General features: G+C 39.9%; 2 protein-coding genes across 10 annotated transcripts in view; one reads left to right on the plus strand and one right to left on the minus strand.

Annotated features, from left to right (window-relative positions):
- Positions 1 to 1,730: 1,730 nt before the first annotated feature.
- On the minus strand, positions 1,731 to 13,090 carry LOC120824971 (prostaglandin D2 receptor 2). Of its 4 annotated transcripts, none has more exons than XR_013450738.1 (2): positions 4,026 to 4,187; positions 1,731 to 3,591 (listed from the first exon to the last, which is right to left on the minus strand). XR_013450738.1 is itself a non-coding variant. In XM_040186199.2 (2 exons), exon 2 carries the CDS (start codon positions 11,478 to 11,480, stop codon positions 10,098 to 10,100), a length of 1,383 nt encoding a protein of 460 aa, XP_040042133.2. In that variant the 5' UTR covers positions 11,481 to 11,501; positions 12,950 to 13,090; the 3' UTR covers positions 9,537 to 10,097. The 4 variants fall into 4 exon arrangements, 2 of the variants coding, with proteins under 2 accessions (XP_040042133.2, XP_040042132.2); XR_013450739.1 differs by lacking the exon at positions 4,026 to 4,187 and adding an exon at positions 12,946 to 13,083 and having other exon boundaries at positions 3,453 to 3,591; XM_040186199.2 differs by lacking the exons at positions 1,731 to 3,591; positions 4,026 to 4,187 and adding exons at positions 9,537 to 11,501; positions 12,950 to 13,090.
- The window catches only part of LOC120824969 (von Willebrand factor A domain-containing protein 7), a 30,975-nt gene continuing 11,208 nt past the window's right edge, over positions 6,412 to 26,178 (plus strand). For 2 of the 6 annotated variants that reach the window (XM_078080583.1, XM_040186194.2), the window contains exons 1-2: positions 23,671 to 23,753; positions 25,012 to 25,197. In XM_078080583.1, coding sequence (XP_077936709.1) covers positions 23,751 to 23,753; positions 25,012 to 25,197 — 189 coding nt within the window. In that variant the 5' untranslated portion in view covers positions 23,671 to 23,750. Of the gene's footprint in view, positions 6,531 to 14,100; positions 14,288 to 14,638; positions 14,776 to 14,867; positions 15,013 to 15,139; positions 15,234 to 15,522; positions 15,652 to 16,596; positions 16,784 to 16,888; positions 17,059 to 17,140; positions 17,254 to 17,356; positions 17,474 to 17,553; positions 17,728 to 17,844; positions 17,978 to 18,114; positions 18,268 to 18,500; positions 18,594 to 19,182; positions 19,455 to 19,587; positions 19,722 to 20,106; positions 20,267 to 20,488; positions 20,783 to 22,749; positions 23,007 to 23,670; positions 23,754 to 24,628; positions 24,809 to 25,011; positions 25,198 to 26,178 lie in introns of those variants that run through there. The other 4 variants (XM_078080584.1, XM_040186195.2, XM_078080582.1 and 1 more) reach the window with 3 other exon arrangements.

Here is a 26,178-nt window from a genome sequence, read left to right on the forward strand (position 1 = left end):
TTAGATTGCGCTACAAATGAGTTACAGCCTGCACAGATAGTATGTCCTCACTTGCATTTACCAAGAAGTATTTACCATGATCCTACGTCTTTAAATACAGCTAATTATCCTACACATGTGCAGAATACTGAACCTGTTTGACGTCATGAGTATAAAGTGTTCATCCGACCATTCAGTCTTGGTAAGTATAGCATGCAACGTCAGTATGCAACATCCATACATATCGATCGCACCTTTTGACCTAGAAAATGCACTGATCTCTCTGTTTGTAAACTGCAAAGATGTCTATCTGCCAAGATGTCTGCAAAGTGAGCCACAGCGAGTGTGATCAAAGGTGTCATATTAAGTGAATTGAGCTCTTGAGTTCTGCCAATTATTTTTTTGAGTTGCCACATTGAAAGATAAAGATTATAACCACTTGCCAGATCGGCAAGAAAAAACATGATTGCATTCAATAATGTATGCAAGTTGACAAAGATGTGTTGTAAATACTGTAAATCATTTCAAATGAAAAAAACAGGGTAGCCTTGACAGCAAACTACGCAGAAGCTCTCTTACACCGAACAATGAAGCATTCTGCTGTGCAGAAATTAAACTTCAGTCAGACTGTGGCTCTGAACAAGTTTCAGCCAGCAGTGCTAATATTTCTCAACCAACTGGTAAAACTTGCATACAGCACAACGTATTTACCATGATTGCAGTGTCTAGCTGGGTAATAATCCTACATACTGTATGTGCAGTATACGGAGCCTGTTTGACATCAGACATCGCTTTCTCACCGTCCATGCACGTTGAACGTTGCACAACACATTGCTCAACACATTGCCTTCTTACCTTGAATGTGTGCTGATCTCTCTGGCAAATGAAAGAAAACAGTATATCTGCTTAATTAATCTGTGAGTTGCACAATTAAGATGAGGCAAATTGAGCTGAGCCCTGCTGAGTTAATATTGGTTTGAGTTGTGACACTGAAAATAGAGACTTCAACTACTTGACACATTTAGGACACAACACAACAGGGAATTTAACTTTTCACAAAATTCATTCTAATTTTCTAATATTAATTAGGTCGCAAGATGTAGAAGTCCAAGGCAGAATAGTTCATTAAATAAACAAGTGATGATAAAGTCAGTAGACAATTTCCATTAAACCGCACATCACATCACAGACTGCAACCACATATGGTTGTCTTAATTGTCCCACATTGCCTAATCTCATTTTCCCGCCCGTTTACACATCCCCAAAAGGAGGATAATGGCTATTCCATCCGTCCAAATTTTGGTTTATGCATTTAACTGTGACCTGAACGTTCCAAGAGGTTCCAAGGATTAGAGATTCTCTGCAAAAATAGGATGAAGGGATAAAGTAATCGCTGCAACGTTAGTACTGCATGTTGTTTATCTCCATCCAGGAGTATAGGAATCAAAGCTGGCCGTAAGACTGCCACCGAGGCATTGGTTCAGCTAATTTCAGTGGACAAGAGATTTATTAATCAAATGGATGAATATGAGTAAATTTTACTCTACCACAAAACTGTGCCTCAAATATTGCAAAACCACAGTATAAGAATATGAAACATGTTTTCCCTGTGGTATTGCAGTATGAAATTCCAGCATAAAACATGCAACTTCAGTCAAAGTTCAGTAAAAGTATTAATTTTAAGGAATGCCGAGAGTGGTAAATAGAGTGGAAATTGAATTTGTTAAAGTTCAAGGTTTTTTTTTTTTTTTACTTCAAAGCATTGTTAAAGCTATATTACATTTATTCAGGACCAGATGATGAGGCTGCATTCTGACACTAGTTAACACTATGAGGACTCATAGTGATGCAGGGTTACCTAATCTGAGTAGGCTTCAATGTGTAAATTTGCAGAGCTTGTACAAACATGTCTTGTCTTTCTGACCTTGATATTACATTCTGCATTGAAAAAAAGTTCAATGGTGAAAACAGTGAGTAATTATGGATTCGTGGTCATGTAGTGTAGAGGGCGCAAAGGATGCTTTCCTTCAAAACACATTTGGGTAAAAAGGTTGAGGAGTGAAATAATCTAATCTGTTCATACACACTGTCACATCTTCAGCCTGTTCAACTACCATAGTGGACAAATGCAAGTAACATGCACATGTTGTACGGTTCATAGAATGACTAAAATGTTATGAAGACATCCATTGGCCAGATGTGTGACTGAAATGACAAAACAAGGCAAGTACACAATCACACACGGGTGAGAAAGAGTAGGATTCATTGTAAACTGAAAGGGTGAATGAGTGTTGGAGTAAACACACCCTAAGATTCAGAGTTAATAAGAACAGTTTTGAGCCTTTCATAAATGCTATTCTCTTGCCCTCTAAATTGATTGTAGTGTTTGATTTCAATCAAATAAAAAATATGTACTCTCAAAATGTTTTTCCATCTCTCATAGGAATATTCACTTTGCCTTCTCAGCAGTAACTTAACAATAAGCCCATAAACCATGTTTTGCATTTTAAAGTTCAGAATCAAACGGACAAGTTAAAGTTCTGTAAAATATGGATTAGCATGCTGTCATGAGTCATAACTTTAAAAAGGATCGAATCTCTCACTGGCTGACTGGGCCGTTATTTACAGTGTGATGTGCTGTATCTGTCAAACACATTCATGCTTGTCAGCAGAAATAATCTGGCGCCTTAAGTGTGCTTTGAATGATGTTGTTTGAGTGACGTATGTCTAATCGACTCTTGTCCTCTCATTCATTTAAGCCGTAATCTCCCTTTACAACGCAATCATTCTTCCCTCTCTTTCCTTGTGACATCCAGGCATCGTTCAGCCACCCATTCCTTCTTTTCACTTTCTCATTATTTGCTCCATCTGTTGCAGAACGAATGTCAGACTCCTGTGAGAAATTACAACTGTACACGGTAAGAAAAGAAAAGCAGAAGAGAGGGAAGAACACAGAAGCAGCAGCAGAGCTCTCTTTCTCTAAACTAGAGTGGATTAATTTATTGCCATTGTAAATAATTAGGGACTCGTTCACTTAGAGCTCCGCCCTCTTTTTGCTTTCTGCTTGGGAGCTTCCCGTTGATTTGAAGGTCCAGTACTCTGAGGACCTGTTGCTCTTAAATTACACACTGTGAACTTCCAGACCCACGCATTGACACATTCCTCAATTGAATTGATGATGTATGAAAAAAAGCGGCTTGGTATGACTCCTAATGGATGTGTTTTTTTTTCATTTATACTATTATTCAACTTCAGACTCTTCTGTAAAAGTAAAGCAAAAGCGGAAATTGTTTTTCACTATAATGGGCCATCAGACTAATAGAATGTCACATTCTGCTCTTACACACGATATATGCAGTTGACGCTCAAATTCTGCGTATTTCTTTTGAGACACCTGGATTACCTGTAGTCTCCAGTTGGGTGTCTTACCTGTCCGAAGACCGAGTCAACGATGGGTCGCAGCTTTCTCCTGTCTCCCTCCTGCAGCCAGAGTTCGTCGGGGTCTCCCACCGGCGATGACAGACTCAGGGTCTTAGCTTTGGGCCTTGGATTCCTCTTTATGCTAGCTGAACTCCATCGCCTCAATGATTCAATCTTCTTCTTTATGGAACCCTGGAGAACAGAGGATGAACAGAAAGGTGTAAATAGAAATGTTGTCTCACAAGCAGATAATATGACTGAACTAATTGAAATATGTTCAAATCATTGCACACTTTGAGATCTACTGGCTCACTGTGGTTGAAATCACATCCACATAAATAGCATTTAACATGTATTTACCAGTTTAGAAATTCAACAACAATATTGATGAGAATGATAATTTCTTACACACATAGAATTGCTCTTAAATTATATTGCTTTTTAATTGATTAAAGAAAACAGAAATATTATTTGCATAAACGAATAAAGTAAATACGCTGTCCTTGCCGGCCGGGCTTCAGACGACAATATATCATGTTGGGTTTGTGATGGCACCAGTAGCAGCAATCTCAGGATCTAGGCAGCTGATCAATGCAAGGTAGATGTTGGCGTGTGCATCCACTGACCTTCTTAACTAACTTCCCCTCTGACACCTCCACGGATGATATGCTTTTGGCTTCGGTCATCTTTGCAGCCCAGCTCGCACACACAGAGACGTCCTCTTTCTCTCTGCCTCTTCCTGTCACACTATTGTCCACTCTTCCTCTTTATCTGTCCCTAGAGCATCTGACGCTGGTTGATAATCTGAGGCGTATCTTTCCCTGTTGTTGCTCCTCCTCTCATCCCTCCCCCCCGTATCTGAATAATCACTTTTACATCCGTCAGCTTCCATCCATCTTTTTTGTTTGTTTCTCTCCCTGTAAATATCAGGGGTGGATTTGAAACGAATTACAAATACTCACGTTACTGTAAGTAAGTAGATTTTTGGGGTACTTGTACTTTTATGAGTATTTTCTTCAAGTGTGTAATTTTACTCATGCTTGAGTACAATTTACACCATGTAATCTACGTTGCTACTTTTAAAATCAAAAGTCGCTATTGGATATGCCCACAATTTAAAATAATATTCAAACCGTCAGATTTTTTTTTTTCAACGCAATGCATTGGCTGTCAGATCGTGACGGCGCAATTATTCTAAGATGTAATATAAGCAAAGGCCAACTCGCTGCTTCAGCAGGCAAATGTTTCTGGAGGTAAAATACACAGCGGTGTAAAGAGTGGACTGAGAATTTGAAAAAGAAATGGAAGGAGATTATTAAAAGAAAGAATGAGGATTATGATTACGGCCAAGTGTTTATAAAAGACATAAAGGACATTAACTTTCCTCTCCGTCGTTACTATGGTCGATCTCCCATAGTCCATCCACTGTCCCACAGGTCGAGACCCCCTAGTGGCCTGGCGAACTTCCGTTGCGTTTCTTTGTGTTTTTTTGATTGCCGCATTTTTCTCTTGCGGCGTTTTACAGTTGGATTTGTTTTGCTGTTTGCAACACGTTGGCGCGTGTCGGCCACCGTAAAATTGCCTCTAATTTTTCTATATTGTTCGTCTGAGAAATGTGCTTTGAATTTGAATTTTAAACATCGAATGTCTGCTGTTGACGATGCAATAAAACATCCATCGGTCAAAAAGTAATTTGTACTTTGAGTAGTTTATGAGAAGAGTACTTTGTACTTTTACTTAAGTATTTTTTAACACTAGTGCTTTTACTTGTAATTGAGTGCCATTTCAGCAATGTAACAGTACTTGAGTACAAATTTTCAGTACTCTTTCCACCTCTGGTAAATACACCTACATCACAAAGAGGATCATTCAGCTTCAGAAGATGTCTGTTTTTGTGAACCTGGGGTGTTCATTAGCATGTTAATTCATGTGTATCTCCCTGCATGTGGGGATACATTCACTTTTCAATTGATTCAACATTTCAAAAAATTCAAAAGAATAGACGTATTTCAGTTGTCTTATTTGAGCTTGCCACTATTTTCTTTCCGAGTATGCGACATCTCTGATAATCCCATATTTATTTTCCTATCTGATCTTGTCGCCTTCGACACTGTTGTAGGCAGCAACAGTTTTGGTTGAAATTTTAAAGAAGGAATGCAGTTTAAAGCGTTTTCAATTTCAACATTTAGTACACATGTAGAACATCGAAATAGTGTAAAATCTTTGGCGATTGGTATCCATTCTAAACCCGGATAATCAAGGAGCCGTGATGCCGAGTTCTGCAGAATCCCCCTCTGGAGTCCAAACACTGGTGGGAGGGGCTTTCAGTTTGTTCAAACTTTCTCATTTGATTTTTCAACTTTTGGCACAATCTCTGCTTGCTTGTTTTGTGCATTAAAATATCATTAAATCCAGATCCCACAACGGATCCCCGAAAAGGAGAAAAACACCAGAGAGAAGAGCTCAGCGGATCAAGAGCTGACAAGTAGCTGAAATAGAATGCCGATAGCGTTTTATACGACCGAACCCATGAACTTAGCTGCCCATATTTAATGACCGACTGAGCAATAATCATATTCTTAGAAGATATTCAAACTGTCCACTGTAGTAAACATGTAAACAGGATAATTATTGCGAAATAGCTGCTCATTGGCACGAATTTGGACAACCTTGATTACAGATAAAAGTAAACGTCCCACAAACTCACACTTCTACACTGTGGATTGGATTGAACTCTCCTGGTTGAATCATCAGCTTATTAAAAATGTCGATGCCATAATATGTCAAGTATCAGTAACAATTTCAGCCAAGCTATTGTTTAATTACAAGGGCATTCATAAATCAATGCAAGGGAATGGCACCAGTTGTGCAACAGTACCTTAAATTCACAACTATATCTGTGTTAATGTGTGTTGCAATTTCCGATCGAATGAATCACAAGGAAGGTTATTGTTTCAGAAAAACAACCCAAGACCATAAATCTTATTTAAAAACCAAGTTCCCTCCCACTTCCTCTGCAAAAGTGCAAGCTGTAACATGCTGCTGCAACTATATAGTCGGACAAAAAAGAACACCCTCTGTCTTTGGCTTTAAACTTGAGAGCAAATCAAATCCTGCTTTGGTGCCCAAAGGTAAGTAAAATACTAACACTGAAACGTGCACATTAATTTTTGTTAATATGTGGACTTTCTTAATTTACTTAAGTAACGTTGTTACAATGTGTTTATACTATACAGGGGTTTTCTTGACATTCTTTACCTCCACTTTGAAGAGAAAATAGATAAGGATCACATTCCGATCAGTTCCTTGTCGACGGTAAATGTAACGTAACCCTTTTTGCCATCTGGGTGCCTAAAATGATGGTTGCTGCTTAATAAACCAAGTAAACGTGGTAGAGAACACACACACACACACACAGATTATGAGCTAAACATTATAAGAGTCTTGATTATTTTTACATAAGTACACATTATAATATACATGCTGCATTTCTTCTCATTAATATTATTTCTCTTTGGTTGAATTAGTATGCAAATTATTCTTGTTCAATATACATACATGCACTATATTTTTCTATGTATCTATCTATCCATGCTTGTATGCCCTGCAAATGTGTATATGTATAATATATACAGTGCATCAGGAAAATATTCACAGCGCTTCACTTCTTCCACATTTTGTTATGTTACAGCCTTCTTCCAAAATGGATTAAATTTAATATTTTCCTCAACATTGTACCACAACAACCAATAATGACAAAGTAAAAACAGTTTTTTGAAAATCTGTTAAAAATAAAGAACGAAAACATGACATGCACTTAAGTATTCACAGCCTTTGCTCAATACTTTGTTGAAGCACCTTTGGAAGCAATTACAGCCTCAGGTCTTCTTGGGGATGATTTCACAAGCGTGGCACACCTATTTCTGGGAAGTATCTCCCATTCTTCTTTGCAGAACCGCTCAAGTTCCATCAGGTTGGATGGGGAGCGTCGGTGCACAGCCATTTTCAGATCTCTCCAGAGATGTTCAGTCGGGTTTAAGTCAGGGCTCTGGCTGGGCCACTCAAGGACATTCACAGAGTTGTACCGAAGCCACTCCTTTATTATCTTGGCTGTGTGCTTCGGGTTGATGTCCTGTTGGAAGATGAACCGTCGCCCCAGTCTGAGGTCCAGAGCGCTTTGGAGCATGTTTTCATCGAGAATGTCTCTGTACATTACTGCATTCATCTTTCCCTCAATCCTGACTAGTCTCCCAGTTCCTCCCGCTGAAAAACATCCCCACAGCATGATGCTGCCACCACCATGCTTCACTGTAGGGATGGTATTGACCAGGTGATGAGCAGTGCCTGGTTTCCTCCAGACATGACGCTTGGCATTCAGGCCAAAGAGTTCAGACCAGAGAATTTTGTTTCTCATGGTCTGAGAGTCCCTCAGGTGCTTTTTTTCAAACTCCAGGCGGGCTGTCATGTGCTTTTTACTGAGGAGTGGCTTCCATCTGGCCACTCTACCAAACAGGCCTGATTTGTGGAGTGCTGCAGAGATGGTTGTCCTTCTGGAAGGTTCTCCTCTCTTCATATAACAACGCTGGAGCTGTCAGAGTGACCATCTGGTTCCTGGTCACCTCCCTGACTAAGGCCCTTCTCCCCCGATCACTCAGTCTGGCTGGGCGGCCAACTCTAGGAAGAGTCCTGATGGTTCCAAACTACTTCCATTTCCGGATGATTGAGGCCACTGTGCTATTTGGGACTTTCAATGCTGCAGAAATCTTTCTGTACCCTTCGCCAGATCTGTGCCTCGATGCAATTCTGTCTCGGAGGTCTACAGATAATTCCTTGGACTTCATGGCTTGGTTTATGCTCTGATATGCACTGTCAACTGTGATACCTTATATAGACAGGTGTGTGCCTTTCTCAGTCATGTCCAATCAACTGAATTTAGCACAGGTGGACTCAATCAAGTTGTAGAAACATCTGAAGGATGATCAGTGGAAACAGGATGCACCTGAGCTAAATTTTGAGTGTCATGGCAAAGGCTGTGAATACTTAAGTACATGTTATGTTTTCGTTCTTTATTTTGAACAGATTTGCAAAAATTTGCAAAAAACAGTTTTCACTTTGTCATTATGGGTTGTTGTGTGTAGAATGTTGAGGAAAATAATGAATTTAATCAATTTTGAAATAAGGCTGTAACATAACAAATTGTGGAAAAAGTGAAGCGCTGTGAATACTTTCCGGATGCACTGTATACTATAATTTTGTGTTCATTAAAGGGAATTAGTAATACTACTAGATTACTAATTTCCTTTTAATTTACTCTAAATTGGAGTGGTTTAACTAACCCATGTAGTAAATTAAAGAGTAAAGCTATAATTATTTATGACTATGTGGCCAAATTTGATTTACATCTTAACTGAACTTTTCTTAAATTCTTGTTCTGAAATCATATTATTTAATGCCACTGATTGTAAAACTGCTTATAGGATGCATGTGGTGACAATTTTGTTCTTAAATTCTTCCCACCTTCCTTTTTTTTTTTTTTTTACAATTTGAGCTCAATCTGCCAACTTTACATAAAGTACATGACACAGAAGGGGAGAAAGAAGAAATAATTCCAAAGCAAGAAAGAGCCTAAATAATCTTAACTGAATGGCTGAGAGGAAAGTGGAGCTTTGCATGCCAGTTTGGTCCGTTAGGTTTAATCCCGCTGTCTTTACATTCTGGATCTTCTCTCTAATATTCTCTCTAAATTACAACTACCTCTATGGTAATCCCATGCGGCAGTGGCCTACATTACACCTCAGCCTCTGTGTGCAGGGTTGGATCCAATTGTGTGTGATAGAACCACACAAATGTGACAACATTGAAACACTCAATCAAAAAGAAATGATTAAATACAATCTCTCAAAAAATTGTTCAGACGTTCAAGAGTTCAATTTTAAAATTCACCTGGATTACACTGTCTAGAAAGCATAATCCTACATTTCATGTTATGTCTGATTATGTAATTGAGGATGTACTGCTGTCTAGTGGCTGAAATCGGTATTAGAACAACGCAGCAGGACACGTTTATCACGTCAACCGTTTGCTTACTATTCTCCTCATGTTCTATTTAAATACATGTTGAAGTAAAAAACATTATTTGGTGAAACAAAATGTATTTAATACATATAATTTAATACCAAAGCGCACAAACAAGCGAAAAGAGATTACATACATGTCATGAGTAAGGCCATTTTGACAACATTAAATAAAGTCAAAAGGCAATTATTAGTACGTTCCTATACATAATCTTTCTGCTCTGTGAGGCGAAACAGACATCAAGCTAAATACTACCATCCTCTAGCTAACATGTTGAGGATGTTACAAATGGTGGCACTAGAGAAAATATTAGGGGATTACTACTTAATAAGATTCAACAACTGGCTACAAAAAATATTGCCAACATTTTCACAACAATCCATCCAACAATTACGATATTTTAGTTTGGAAGAACATGCCGGATGGACAAAGCAACAGACATTTCTGTCCTTATAGAGCCAGCTCCTCTTATGGCTTACAACGCTACTACAACTATACGTTATACAAGTAATTCAACAACCATTTTTTTGTGTCCACAGCTTTGGTGCATTAGATCATAGGACGGCCGTTGAACACATGATTCTTGATTGATTTCCACTCAATTAAAAACAGCCGTGTTGCACTTAATCTTCTGATGGTTGTGTTGAATGCTGCATGAGAGCGTCTTTGAGGCCTAGACGTCGAAAAGGCAGAGGAACGGGCGGTTGACTGTCAGGTGATTGAAGGGGGGATTGTGAACGCTTTGCGGACCCTCGAATGCTCATACGTCTGACATGAGCTCTTAAACTTTTCCCCGGCACCATCAGCAACCCACCTTCCTCTTCTACCAGACCGTCAAACGCCGCACCCAGACTCTGCCGTATTCTCACACAGAAGTTGGGACAGCTGAAGGCGTATAAGACGGGGTTCAACACAGGGTTCAAGAACGAAAAGGTCGTTGCCAAGGGCAGTCCCACCTCCACCAGGTTGAGATTTTTGAGCCAATAATGGGCTGTCACTTCAACCACGCAGAGGATGTGATAGGGGGCCCAGCACAGGACAAATGCTGCAATCACAAATGTCACCATCTTGGTGAAACTCTGGGACATCTGACTGTGATGTGTCTGATTGGAGGCGGTGGGGGAAAGGGTAGCAGGTGTCAGGTGTGAAGATGAGTCGGAGGCCAGAGGGTTGAGAATGATATTAGTGTTTTTGATGGTTGTAGGGGTATTTGGAGTTCCAGATGCCCCATCTTTGTTGGAGGAAATTAGTGTATTAGTGGGCCGGCTGGCACTCTGCTTCCTCCTTCTGCTCCTGTTCCTCAGGCTGAGAACAATTTGGATGTAGCTCCCTGCAATGACCATCAGGGGAAACAGGAATGCGAAAAGCAACTTGGAGATGGCTGTTGCTGCTTGCCTCACTTTGCAATCTCTCTCCAGAGACGATGTATACAAGGCAAAATTATGATAGCACAGTTTCCTCCCGTCCTCTTTCTCTGTAACTGAGCGGAAGAGAAAGTACGGTATTGTATTAATGACGGCCCACAGCCATCCCAACACGCACACCTTCCATGCTCCTGCCACTGAGCGATGATTCCAGCTCCACACCGGCTTGGCTGCCAGAAGGTAGCGGTCCACTGATATGGCTGCCAGCAGGAAAGCTGACACAAACATGTTCAGAAAGAAGATGGAAGCCTGCGTTTGGCAAAGTAGGCTACCCAGCTCCCAGCTATGAGACGACCAAAGGTAGAAGGTGAAGAGGGGCAGCGTTAGAGTTGCCAGGAAGTCAGACGTGGCCAGGTTCAGCACCCAGACGGACGCCACCGTGCGGCGCCGCAGGCGGAAGCCCACCACCCAGAGGATGACAGCATTCTCCAGGATTCCCAGGCAGGAGACCAGACCATGGATGAAAACGATGACCAAGTTGACCTGTGTGTTGTTGTTGAGTCTGTGCTCCTTCATCAGCTGTAGCAGGGGACAGATTGGCTGTCCCTCTGAGGTATCCGAGATGGGGGTTGTGTTTGACATTGCTGATCTGAAAGATAATAGCTAATGGAGAGATGATGAAAATCATTTAGGGTTCAGAATTTTGGAGCACACGTCTTTTGACTGGGGCTGATGGATACTTTTATGGTTGTTTAGTAAAAAAACAATTACTAAACTAAAACAATGATGGGCGATGATATGAACAATGGATTTGCTGATAGATCAGCACTCGCTTTTCTAATGATATACAACAATGACATGAGCACCCTAAAATAACCTCAGTTAACCTAAAGTTGAATTACAAATCTATTTTTACTAACATGAAAATAAATACAATTGTATCAAATACAATTAAGTTAAATGAAAATAACGGCATGGCGGACATGACTACAGGAGATGAACCTTCTTGAACATAATTATTATTGTTAGCAGAATGCTAGTGCGCCTTCGGTCTCCCATGGTCCACATTGTGCCAGGACATTCCACACGTTAGCATCCTTTAATGCAGCCTTTCAAGTGGCACAACACACTAACACAATAGAGGGGCTATCTGGGGATTTTCTAGGGGAAACAGCTTCATATATTACCTAGTAGGTTTGCAAACGAGTCTCACACAATATCAAATATTATATTCATCAGTATCATCTCTCCACATTCCACATTGTCTTGTAACCCGACATAGAAAGGGAACACACACACTACACTGTCCCTTTCAAACATGTCTAATCCTGTTCCAGTGGTCTGACCACATACCAGCTCGTTAGTTAAGCAAATACTGTGAGAGTATGTCAAAGACTTTCCCGGCAAGTTGTCAACGTACACAATTGTAGTAGTGCTCTTTCATGTTGTCGATATTGACATAGCAGTTGGCTCCACATCTCTACGCGTTTGACACTGTAACCACTCGCTGCTGCTCTGCTTTTGACATTTATTACAAATGATCAACTGACCTATTTTTGTCATACACATTATATTCCCCCTACACCCATTTACATGTTAGAGACACGTCTCAACACGTCTATGAAGAGACAGTGCAACAGTTCCATAGAAAACATAAAGATGAATCAACACCTCACTTTAAACCGTTTCAACAGGCATTTTTAACAGTATTACTTCTATGAAGGAAGCAATAATTGTACTGCTCTTTTTAAAAAAGATATACCGTATGTGCCTAGGTAGATAAACCTGGTGATAAACTGACTATAGAGTGTAAGTACAAGACAAACAAAAGACATTGTAGTCAGTCAGCCCCACATCCAATGCTAGATATATCCACAGATACCTGCTTCTCCGGTGCAGCGGGATTGAAGTTGAGACCGTATCTTACATCAGAATCTACTCATTTACATATAAAACATATATACATGTTTTAGAGATGTATAATAGAAATAAATCATCAACCCTGCTAGCTGTAAGTAAACACCACGTATGATTGGGTGCAGTATCTCTGTGTTTAATCACATGATATGAAACTGAGCTGTAAATTTAATGCAATTGAAAAACATACCTACGATGGATGTATTTTGTCAGCGTGGACAGAAGTAGGCCTGCCACGCATGTTAGGAGAGAGGGAGTTTAATGTTTCATAATGAATTCCTTATGCGTCCCATTCCTCTTTGTACTAAAAGTCATGTCTCTCGTGCCATGTAGACACTCACTGAATCCCTATTGCAGACATACCTCCCCTTGCTCCACCCTTTAAACTGACAGGACATCTGCTGAGCGATGGGAAAATATAATTTAAAAGCAATAGAGAGACACTGGGAATTTGCATACAGGAATGTGACAGCAGTAAGAGAGTGAAATATGATATCTTTGATGTATCATTGTCTGCTGGACTTGTTTGAACTAGTTCCCCTAAAACATATTGTATACTGATAATGATGACACAACGCGTCAACTGAGAAGTGTCAATTAACCCAAGAACAGCATTGGGGAAAGTGACTACTTGGAATGTTAATTTATACCTGGAGCTTAATTTCCACAGAGTGTCATTCAACACTCCTCACTCAGCTACCTGATCGCAAAAGGTTTAGACACACGTATTCATCAATATACATTTTGCTCCTCAGATTGATTTTGTCCAGTTTGTTTATGTCATCCGTCGTTGTAATTTATATTGGTTGTTTATGTGTCCACATACATGGCTCCACTTGTTTTGTACTCACTTTTCTACACAGTAAAAATGGAGAAAAGGTATATTTAAATGCATGGATTCATCTTCATATTCACATCTGAATAGTTAACAAATGTACTTTTAACTAGTAAAACATTGGAGATGAAAGTGAAAGAATACTCTTCTGTGGTGGTTGGGGTCCGTTAATGGGACCATAGCTAAATTTGACATTTAATAGAACATTTTGAATTCAATTCATTTGAAAAAATAAGTTTTCTTAAATGACCAACTGCAGCGACATATTCACTCGTTGCAACATATTTTCAATTACATTAACTAAAAAGTAATTCATTTATTTTTATTATATATATTTATTGATTTATAATATTCACTTCATTTTTTTTTGAATTGACTATTTATTCATGTGTGTATCAATGTGTTTATCGGAAACTATTGTCCAGTTGGCTTTCAGCTTTTGGTACAATTTTTTTTTAATGTATAATTTAACCAGCATTGTAACTCTATATTCTCTCTCCCTTGCTGTAGATTTATCATGACTTACATGCTGGGCACTTTCTTGCTGACTTTGGTCTTATCAGGGCCCACATGGGGCTTTCTCTCCCGGAGTAACGGTCCCGATCATGTCAGCATATCAAGAATGTCTCTAATTCAAAAAGTGACAGAGACATGTCGGGCGGTGGCTGAAGCAACTGGTCAAGATTTCAAAATCACGGTAGGATGGAAGTTAACAAACGTGCATAAACATACTCACAGACAACAAACAGAAAAACATACAAGTACATAATGTTCTCCTCGCATTCATAAAAGACCCTTCAGCTGGCTGAGGTGCCTGTATGAACTTCACTCATTATGACCAACCAAACATTGACCTAAATTATTAAAAAATCTAAGAAAATAATTGAGAATACATGAGAATATGGGGGGGTGTCATTTGTCCAATTCCTATTTTTGTGTCCAGCATCAATGTGGGCCCCACATATACAGTACGACTTGTTGTTGTAAACACTTAAGTGAACCCTGCATTCTGGAGTTGTAACCTCTAGCCTTTGACCTCTGGCTACAGGGTTCGTCTCCTGTAGAGCTGGTCCAGGCATGTCTGGATCCCACAGCGACAGGAGACGTGTCTGGTGCCAAGTTTAAGTCTGCTCTTCAGGAGATCTACACCCAGAATGGACTAGTAGACCGCGACTTTGTCAACAGGTGGGAGAAAAATCTGTTATGCAGGGCAATATAATATAGGTCAGCGTGCGCTGCTAAGCATTAAAAATGATTTTCTTTTACATTTATTTCAGTGCTCCACACCACTTCAACTCAGAGGCCTTTCTAGAGGGACGTGGCCTGATCATCGAGGGCCTGGTGGCCATTAAGGCGAACATTCGCAAAGAGAACTTCCAAGCAGCCAGAGAAACACTGGGCCGTGTCCTTCATACACTTCAGGTAGTAGGGGTGGAAAGAATCAGCTGTGTATAGAAAGTGTTAAATGAGGCAGAACGAGAGAGAAATAATAAAGAAATAACTGTCTATGTATGAAAGTGCTAATGTGTGTTTTTCCATTAACTATCAGGACTTCTACAGCCACAGTAACTGGGTGGAGCTGGGATATACCGAGCCATACATTAACCTCATACGCCCGGACCTTCCTCTGGAAAACCTGGCAGGTCTGTGTGTCTGTCTCCTACACAGTGATCATTAATGTAAAAATATTTCTGTGGATTAGGTAACGTAAAGTAGACTATATACACATATTTTTAGATTTTGTATATACTTCCACCAAGGAGTATATCCAACGGGAAAAGAGTAGAGTGTGTTGTTTTGTCATTTGGCCATGCTAGAGTCACAAAATGTACTTCAATCTGATTGGCTACTCTGTGTGGATTAGTTTCAGTTAACCGAAGACCAACCCCAAGATGACTAACTGTGGATTGTGTGTACCTTTTTCATGTATAGATGTCGGCACTGCCACCTGCAATGACTGTGCAAGTGGAAAGTGTCCAAATTCCATCCTGCCCAACATTCTGAAAGAGAAAAAACTCACATCAGGTTACATGGGAATCCTATCAGCTGACAAGCCCAAAGGTATCAGTGAAAACTGTTTTAAATACACATTATAATCCTGCTCAAAGGTAAAAAAAAGAATTTCCACAGCTAGTAATTTTTTCGACAACAGTATTACATGTATACATGGAAGACAACGATAGCAAGAAGAGGAATATTAAATTTTTCCAATCCGAAGAACCTTTTATGGGAAAATAAGTGGATGAGACCATCTGCTAGATGATTGGCTATAATTCTTAATACTTCAGATCAGGCCGACCTGGTCTAATTCCAAACAAAATTGACATGATATTCCTAAAAATTCAATTTTAACTCCCACTTTCCATAATGAATCATATGCTTTCTTGCGTTTTGGTTATTTTCCATTTTTTTCAAACCTTGTTTTATGAATAAAAACTTACCTCTATGAGACAGAGATGATCTTTACAATTACACCTGATTTATATATAGACCATTTTATTTAGTGCAAAGTGAACGGAGTTGCAGCTTAATTGCATATTCATCTTTTTCCAGCAGCTGGTTGGCTTCTTCAATTTATTTCTTAGATATTAGAGATATTCCCAGAACCATAGACCCCACTCCAGGCTAAAATTTTCTTTCTCATTCCCCAATTGTGGTTAATTGAAATGCTTCTCTCTATACTGTTACCCAATGATCTTAACTTTAGCTTCTTTAATAGTTTGTTATTAACTATTATTATTATTCTATATCCTGTTTTCTCTATATATACTTAAAACGTTAGTCATTCATTTCTCTCAATTCATCCCACTGAGGCTTTCTTAAAACCTGCCGTTCTGCTGTGTCTTCTAATCCCACCCTGCTGTCATCACCTACTCTACAGTAACTGGAATAATGATCACTTCAAACAGTAGAACCATTCCAAAACTCCCGCATTAAAATACTTTTAAAAATCACATGCTCTCTTTCGAACCGTTTAACTGCCGGTCCCTTCTGCCCCTTTTCCAGGTAAATGTAGCCATGGAGGTGCAGGTGACCTGACGAGCACAGCAGAACCTCGTGGAGGCATCAACAAAGATGAGCGCCGCGCCGACAATGTGGCCTTCCACAACGCTGCAGTGAATGTAGCAACAGCCGCCAGCCTCCAGCTGCTGGAGGACATCCGGTTAGCTGCAGGGGACAATAACTTCCTGAGGTATGAAGTTCAGAACTCCGTCCTCTCAAAGTTGTACTTAATGATTTCACTGTCCACTGGGGTTACATGACCTTTAATTGTCACCTCTCTTTCTCTTTCTTACAGAATGATGGGGATTGCTCGCTCATCTGTCGTTTGTTTTGTTATTGACACCACTGGCAGTATGTCAGATGACATCGAGGCGGCCAGGGAGGCTGTTTACGAAATAATTGACAGCAAAAAAGGAACGCAGGACGAGCCATCAGAGTACATTCTGGTGCCATTCAATGACCCCGGTATGAACTGTTTTTTGAACAAAATACTTTGAGCCGGAGGTTTGTCTTGGTACTTAACCCCTTTTCTGTGCTTTGTACGTAGAGTTTGGACCTATGATTAGGACAAGAGACCCCGAAAAGATGAAAAGTGAGATCAATAACTTGAGGGCGTCTGGAGGTGATGATATCCCTGAGATGTGCTTGTCAGGACTTATGGTACTATAACTATGATCTTGACTAACTGAAATACAGATAAGTTCCATTAAAGACTGTGATGATGAAGAAGGAAGTGACAGGTTTCATTGTTGTATTTCTCCAGGTGGCTCTCACCGGTGCTCCTGACTCCTCCAACATCTACGTTTTCACCGATGCTGTTGCCAAAGACATTTATCTCAAGGACACTGTTATGGCTCTTATCAGTAGCACCAAATCAACGGTAAATACTGACTGACACCCAGAGACGTCCTGCGTTCATTCAGTTTTATGAGGCTTTATGAGACTTCCTGATTTCTACAGGTGTCATTCTTCATCACCAATCCCGTCGGGAGGCGCCGTCGTTCCGTGGGTGATAACTCCTTTGAAGACTACAAGGATCTGGCTTTGGCCTCTGGAGGCCAGGCCATCGAGGTGTCTAAGAGTCAGCTGCCTCAGGCCACAGATATCATTCTTGACACCTCCACTTCAGCTCTGGTAAAACGGTGCACTTCGTTGTATATGATGTACTGTCTGAAGCATCTAGCGTTCGGTTGTTGTTAAATAAAAAAGGTGCAAATCATTAGGCTCTTCTTTCCCCCCCATCTCTCTCAGGTGACAGTTCTTCAGCGAGCAAGGAACCCTGGGAAGCAGGAGACATTTCCCTTTGTGTTGGATGAATCTCAGAAAAATATCACAATCTACATCACAGCACAATCAATTACTTTCACGCTGACCAACCCGGCAGGTAAGAAACTATTCCAATTTGCGGTGTTTGCCCTGGTTTAAGGAAACCTAATACATTGACAATCATTGGGTTTCCTTTTTTTCCTCTGCTGAGAAAAGATATTTAAGAATAATGAATGAATGCCATTAAATTTCCAGGTGTGACCCAGAACCATAATGAGGTCAGCGGTAAACTGGGGTCCATAAACACTGTGGGCAACCTGTGGAGAATTCGTCTCCACGCTGACAGCATGAAAGGGACCTGGCAGATCAACATCATTTCCAACCAACCATACACACTTAAAGTCACAGGTCAGATACTCTGTTAGCTTTTGTATTTACTGAACAGACGTGAACATTTTCATATTCAATTCTAACATTCGGGTGACAAAGTTTCACATATAAAATTATTTCCTGAAATTCTTTTAAATGAATTGTTACTAGAAGGGAGAATCCCATAGGTCAAAAACATTTAACACAAATCAATTCACAGTTTTTGTTCACACATAATGATAACCAAAAATGTGTTTTATCTGTATTTACAGGTCAAAGTACTATTACTTTTATCTATGACTTTGTGGAGCGCTTCGGGGGACCTCACCCAGGTTACGCAGTCCTCAGTGGTCATCCACAAGCAGGTACATTTTACTAAGCAATAACATTCTTTCACAACAGCAGCATATCATGAACTTTGTACAGGTTCAGAGAAACTATGTAATTAATCATCAATGTCAGGGTGTAAGTAAGATTTTCTTCCTCTAGGATGCTGTCATCAAATCAATCATCAAACGTGTCGTGTTAATGTTTAATCAATGCTGTGCATGTGTTGTCTGAGGAAGGTAACACATCTAGTGTGTCTAGTGGGGAAACATCGGTGACAAATTTCTCGTTTTTAGCTCAGATAGAAAGATCATCTTAAAAAGCTCAGGTGCTTATGGTTTTCATTTTTGTCAAATTTGCGTCATTTATAGAAACACGAATCTGAACAAATGCTAAATCCTGCTCTGTGTCTTCTATGTCTGTATATTAGCGAGAGTTGCTAACAGTTTTGTCATAACATGAAGTGACCATATGTCCCCCTTTTTGGGGGGATTGTCCCAGTTTGAAGCTGAGTGTTCCCTCAAACATTTGTAAAACTCTACAACGTCCATGTTTTCACAAGAACAAGAATTCTCCCCTTGTTTTTGTCCTCACCTTTCCCCTCCACTTCTTCCCTCTGAAACCCAGGCCAGCCGGCCATTCTGATGCTCTCAGTGATTGGTAGGAAAGGTCCATCCTCAGTGACCATAGGAGACGTTTCCCTAGTAACTGTATCTGGTCCTGAGACTGTTAGAAATAGCACAATCACTGACATGGGCAACGGGGACGTCCTGGTGACTGTCGACGCCGTCCCTGAGGGGGAGTTTGTGGTCAGCCTTAAAGGAACTGACAAAGTGTCAGGGAGCGATTTTCAGAGACAGTCTACCACCCAGATGTCCGTCTCCAAAGTGAATATCAAGGTTGGTCTTCTCGCTTTCTGTGTACACACACAAGAAGCTTCTTGTTTTATTAAAGACACGTGAACATAGATTGTTTAGTGCTATATAAGAACAATATCCCTTTTTTATTGTTTTACTTCCATTTGACAACTAGGCTGTGGCAGACAAAAGTATGGAGCCAGGAAAAACCTTCACTCTCCCCTTCAGTGTCATGACCCAGGGATCTGGTGGTCAGTACTCCATCAGCGCCAGAAACGACAAGAACTTCCCCATGTCCAAGCCACCCAGGTGAGGGGAAGCTGTTTCAAAATATTCCTCTGTTAAATATCCTTATCGTTACTGATATACCTTGAATATACCCATTTCTTTCTGCCTGAAGCTTAGGCCAAATCTACATCTGAATGGAGTATTTTTGTGAAACCCCAGCCCTTTGTTTGAGTTTAGGCCTACAGAGGTTTCAGGCAGTAGTTTGCTTTGTTACACCTGCTTACATTAGTGGCCAATATGTCCAAAAATTGCTGTAACTTACTGAAATCAATAACTGGTTTATTGGTTAATTTGAACTTCCTCTATCCCTTATTTTTAAAAATTTAAATCAAAGTTGAATGCCTGGATTATTCACAGTAAAAGCTCCTGTAATCACAAAGTGTACTTTCATGTCTTCTCTTGACAGTCTCACCTTGATAACTGGACAATATGCTAATTCCTCTGTAACCATCACACCACCTGCCGCAACAGCATCAGGCAATGATGTCACTGTGACTCTGGAAGCCAAGTCGTCCAGTGGTGCTGACTCCAACTACATCGTTTTGAGGTTCTCTGTTGTTACCAAAGTAAGCAGACACCTCCTGGATATACTGATGGAAAGAGTGAAATAAACTAGTAAATAGAGTGCTGCAGGGTTGAGTCCTGAAATGAGTTGTTTGTTGAATCAGCAAGACGTAAACTGATGAACTTCTTCACAAAAAGTATTATTATTATGCACAAGATGTCGATTGAAATTTACTGCAATTCACTAATTACATAATATATTTATTTTCTTCTTCTCTTCCCAGATTACAGATTTTGTTCCGCCTTTGTGTGAGGTGGTCAGTGTGATGGCTGATGATTGCCCTCGCGACGTGTCTCAGTGTGACCCTTTCAAGTGGAAACTAACAGCCACCCTCTCAGACGGAAATGGCACCGGAGTAGAGAGCGTGTCCCTACGCCAGGGCAGTGGAAACCTCACAACCACCTTGCTGAGTGATCCCATCATTCAGGCCAACTACACAGCATCCTGCTGCTCACAGATTGTTGAGTTTGTAGCTGTAGATACAGTCGGAAATGTGGGCAAGTGCTATCACTCCATTGTACGCTCTGCAGGCCCTCCCACCTTACCTGCATCGCTGCCACTGTGGTTGTGCCTGCTGGTGTCAGCCTTAACAGTCTGATTTATTTTAAGTAACCGTAAAGCTGGTGATGGTTCTACAATTCTAAGGTCATGAATGCATTCTTAAGTTTGCCAAAAGGTAATATTTCTTATGAACCAAACCAAATACTTTTTATGATACTATTCTAGTCTTTGCAATGTGTCAGTTTTGTTGTAAAAAAATCTTCTGGTGCAGAGAATCTGAGCATTATGGGTGACTTATCGTCTTTTTGTAAATGCACATACAGTACTGTGAAGCAAAAATATATAACGTGCATGGACAAATATAGTGTATTAGTTTGGACATCTCATGGAATAGGCATTGAACTTGCCACATGGCAGCAGATGATATTTTCGAGGTAAAATATTTTTGCCTTGATTTGTACATTTTGTTTTGGACGGTTCTTCTTTATTGAAATCACTCTGTATCCCTCTGAAACAAAAAATGGATACAGACAAGATGTTAAAGTTCAATTTAAACATTAGGTTATGATTTGTCGTGCGAGCAAAACAAGGACTAGACTGGAGACTTAAATCAAAACAATATGACAAAGCTTATTTGCAACAAGAGTATTGTTTCTTGCAGTTTAACGTGCACGGACCTATTTTAGGCAACAACAACAGGAAAGAAGGCGCTTAATACAAAATGCGCTTATGTTTTATAGTCTCTAGGAGCATTTTTGATGGGTTATTAAGATGGAGGCAGCTCCTGCCTAGAATCCTCGGAGAGCCCCATTGGAGCACAGTGATGTCCATCCCTCTGGGCACTCGGATCATCACGCTTCCCGTTGTTCATGAGTTCTTCATATCAGGATACTTGCAAGATGTGTGCAAGATGATTTGCATTTGAGCGATTGGTGATGACCACACATCTGGAGCTGCCTCCGCCATTCTTTCAAATCGACATTACGCCAAAAGATTCGCCCTCCTCTGGCGCTGATTGGTTTGTTTAAGGTTGACGGCCAATCAAATCGACGGTGGCAGCGAGTTACCCAATCAGGGGCCAAAAGGGACGAGTCTTCACTGACTCCGGCTGGGATTATTTGCATGGGATTGTGCATTGAATAAAACTCGGACAAACCCCGTCCCGTATTGATTCAAGACGGGACGCGCTCTTTTATTCTCAAACTACGGGACGATTCCGTATTTTAAGGGACGGGTGGCAACCCTAATTATGAGGCCAAAGAACGGTGTGCAAGTGCAACTGCAGCTTTAATGGAGTACTGGCCCCACTGGAATCTAACTGTAGGAGCCATATACATTTGGTATTATTTCATTTAATTTTGCTCTGTGCCACTAGGGGGCTGTATGTGCTTTGTGGCTCAGCTGACCTCGGATCAGGCCAGGTAGGCCATTTAATCTGCAGGAATCTCAGACACAGGTGTTACTAATTTGGGGAAGCAAACAGTTTTCGATTGTGCCAGTATGCGTGTGTTTTTGTGGTGAGCAATGCGGTTTGTTATTTTGGGTACATGTTAAAGTTTTGCCGTTTTATGATATTTGGATGTAAAATAAACATGCAAGATAATTGTAACATCACAAGACTCCGTTTTGCTGTGTTCGAGCGCACCGGGCGCACGTCTAAAACTAATCCACCATATTAGCAACCAGTACTAGACTTCGTTTAGGACTTCGTCAGTACACTAACTTTGCATGAAGCCGATGGTTACTCGCGTCCACGTGACTTTATCTATGGCAGTGTGGGGGAAAGACTTTCTGTCACAGTGGCACTAGAGTCATTAAATTCATTAAATATACAGAAGTAGCAATGTAGCATTAGTAGCAAAACAAAAATATATAATTTTTTTATTTGGACATTTTTTTCAGGTGAGGGGGGCGCCCCCTGTTACAATGGTAGGCGACACACTGCTTAATATTCTTTAAAAGACTGAAGTTGACTGAATGTTGTGTTCTGCGCATGCTCAGACGTTTTTTGCTACTGAAGTGTTGTAAGTTAACATAACAGTAACATTTTTTTCCACTTGCAATTAACTGTTACTTCGTAAAAGTTAGTAAGAAGAGATATTTTAAGTAAAGTTGACTAATTTAATGTAAGTCAGGACAGCTATTACATTTTACAGTGCATATTTTTCTAACACAAGAGTAGTTCTTCCAACTTATTCTGACCAGGGCAGGGTGTTGGCAGGAACTAAAGGATTTCTAAGGTAGGGCACCATCGCAACTTCCAGTAATGTTCTGAAGTAATACACCTTTGGACTTACTACAGTAAAACCCTTCTTGTCATTTCTCGAACATAAGTGGGATTTATGATTCAGTGCTCAGACTGTTAAGCTTTTTGTTATGAACACTACAGCTACAGATGACTGTATCATCATACTAAAAGCATTACATTTATTTTTGTGACCTACTGGGACTGAGAAAGAGATGAGAACATGCTGGGAGTCTTAACAAATTGTGTATAAGCGTGACATAAAAGTGGTGGACTAACTGTATTTCATTGGTCCTTTAGTGAATTTAAGACGTTTTATAATATTGTGTTTCAAAGTAGAACCCTCAAGACTTCCTCTTTCAAATTACAAGGCCGTAGAATGTATAAAATAATTTGTCAACTTGCCAACTCGCCATTTTTTTTTAACTTTCGCATGGCGGTATCTTGGAGACTTTTTAGAATTATTTTAAGTTTGTGTCACTGCACTCAGTTACAGGATAGAGTGTCCTCAAGGTCTTGGGACAATTTATAATTTTGAGACACACAGGTATTTATGACGGAAACCATAGCAGTAAAATCGGAATTATTATATGAACAATAAAGATATCACAAGAAAGATCACACACCCAGTTTTACATCTCCACCCTCAATCATAAAAAGTACTACATACATAGCTGTGTTGATAATGCATGACACACTTATTTAGGAGTCATTGAAGTCATCACAGCTAAGAGACAGTATGGTAAGGTTGTATTTTTGAAGTTCTTTTTGGTAATTTAATCGACAAAGTTAAGGGGAAAAAAGTATTTTGGAAGTTTCAAACGAAACATTTTCATTATGATTATAACTTAATAATTCTAGGTAGAGGGTTTGCACTACAATGTATAATATTGGGAATATCTTTTGTAGGGAAAATAATTTTCCTTTCTTCTATTTTTGAATTTAATAGAACTTTAAGAGTTATCTAACCACGTCGCTTACAGAACCATAGTACATTGTTTTTGTACCATTTACCATTCACTACCAATTTCTTTTAAGTGTATATAATATTTTAATACTGTTATATAAAATTCATAGGTAACTTTTTTATTATTAAAAAAAATATTGATAAATTGGCTTTCTGCTTCCTGTTTGCAAAATCCCCGAAAAAATGAATTGAATTGAAAATAAAGGACAAAACAAAAAGTGCAATGGCGTTTGTTAGGGAGAGGTTGCATCAGTAAATTCTTCAACTATGTACTAAATTTGTGTCTTTGCTTGTACTCTGCCTGTCATATTCAGTTCAGTACATTAAATAACTTATTTTCTGTGTAAAAAAAATGAACATTTGAAAAGCTGCCGACGCAAAAACGCCCAAACATCAGCATTTGTCGGTTGATATGAGTTTTCTCCTCCACCTTACATTAACAATCATTTTGAAGGATGACGAGACAAAATAAGTCGTGTATTACTCGGTTTTAGAGTGTAAATAAGCCCATGGAATGTTCATTGTTTTGGGTTGTATTTGCCTTATTGCTTTTCTGATGTAAGCCTAGATGATATTATATTGTTTGAAGAATTTATAGAGGCTTTGTGCTGCTTTCTCTGTAAGAGATAAAAAGGGAACATTATTTTGAAAGGATAAACGGAATCGCAGATTCGTATTATGTGTGAATGTGAACTTGGCTACAGATACGGCTACAGATGTTGTTTTGGACGGGTTTCATCTATACCCTTTAACAAAGTGTAATAGTTTACCAGTTTATTGAATATAAATTTGACTCAAAGGAAGAAAGTAAAGGAGTAATTTCACCAACAGTAAGTTTCCACCTCATTAACCGTGGATCCGTTACACAGAGCATTTTCATTTCGCTTTGTTTTACAGAAGTGCATTTTAAATATACGATTATAATCTTTTAACAAAAATGTGTAAATATAAGCATCCAAAGTTAGAACACATCGCTGCACGGTCATTTAGCTGGCCTGGTCACTAGCCGGGTCTAATGATCTTCTCCCTGTAGATGTGCGCGGTGTCGGTGCTGGGCGTCGCCCTGCTGACCGTCCTATCCGGACACACGGTCGCCTTCGTACCGATCGGCGGCGGGTCACCAACTCATGTCAGCATTACGGGAACGGCTCTCCTGCAGAAAGTGACGGAGACATGCCGGGCGGTGGCCGAGGCAGCCGGTCATGAGTTCAATCCCACGGTAGGGAGGAAGTTTTCGTACTTAAAAACACAGTCACAGACACACGATGAACACTCACGTTGAACTTTATTTCAATATGTTATACAAATATATGTGAAACACTTTCATATGTGCATGCATGAGTGTTTCAGATAGATAGTATAAAAGTTTCACTTGTATGCAACACACACACACACACACACACACACACACACACAACCATATTATTTTTACATGTCTGTTCACACATCTTGGTCACTGGTCTGTGTTGTTCTTTGCCAACTTTTACTTGCTTAAACGTTGATTGCACATCAGTCATGATTGCTACAGGTTCTTGCCTAATCGGTGTCAAAACTGCTAACCGTAAGCTTGTCAGGTTTGGTCCTTGCACAAGCTGACTGAGCAGCGTGAGGGAGATACCAAACTCTCCCACCCACGCATTCCAACCTTTTCAGCAGATCCTTTATCAATGACATCAGTAAGGAAGTTTGCATATTATTTGTGAAAATGTTCATCTTTTAGAATTTTCCTTTTCAGTGAGCTGACACGTTGTTTAGCAATAGAAAAGTTATTTGGCATAGTTACATGGGAGGTCCTAAAAGGCAACCTAATTTTGTACTGGTCTTTTTTAAGCTGCACTGAACCTTTCACCATTTCCATTAACTTCCTTCCTGTGCTGAGATCTCCTCTTTGTCATTAAAGAAATTCTCACTGATTTTGGTTGTACTGTGTCATCAACAGTTTTTCCAATTTGTCAACACCAATCTTAGTTTTTCCTTCCTTTGATGTTCAGTTTCTCCATTAGACTCTCAGAACAGAAAGTGCCACTCACGGACCGTTCCTTTGGCTGATCTTCGTCTTTGCTCCTTTCCTTTTATCAATGTGAAGAACTCCGGTTGCAAACTTTGCAAGATAAGTGGTTACCGCATCTCTTGCTTATGTCTCCTATGTGCAAGCAACCAAAGCAAACGCCTTTCTCTACCAGAAAGTCCAAACTTAAGT

The sequence above is a fragment of the Gasterosteus aculeatus genome, chromosome 9, assembly GCF_964276395.1.
Source record: "Gasterosteus aculeatus chromosome 9, fGasAcu3.hap1.1, whole genome shotgun sequence".
Classification (NCBI taxonomy): domain Eukaryota; kingdom Metazoa; phylum Chordata; class Actinopteri; order Perciformes; family Gasterosteidae; genus Gasterosteus; species Gasterosteus aculeatus.

Bases quoted from the DNA above. Each gene is read 5' to 3' on its own strand.
- LOC120824971 (XM_040186199.2), bottom strand. From the start codon at position 11,480: ATGTCAAACACAACCCCCATCTCGGATACCTCAGAGGGACAGCCAATC.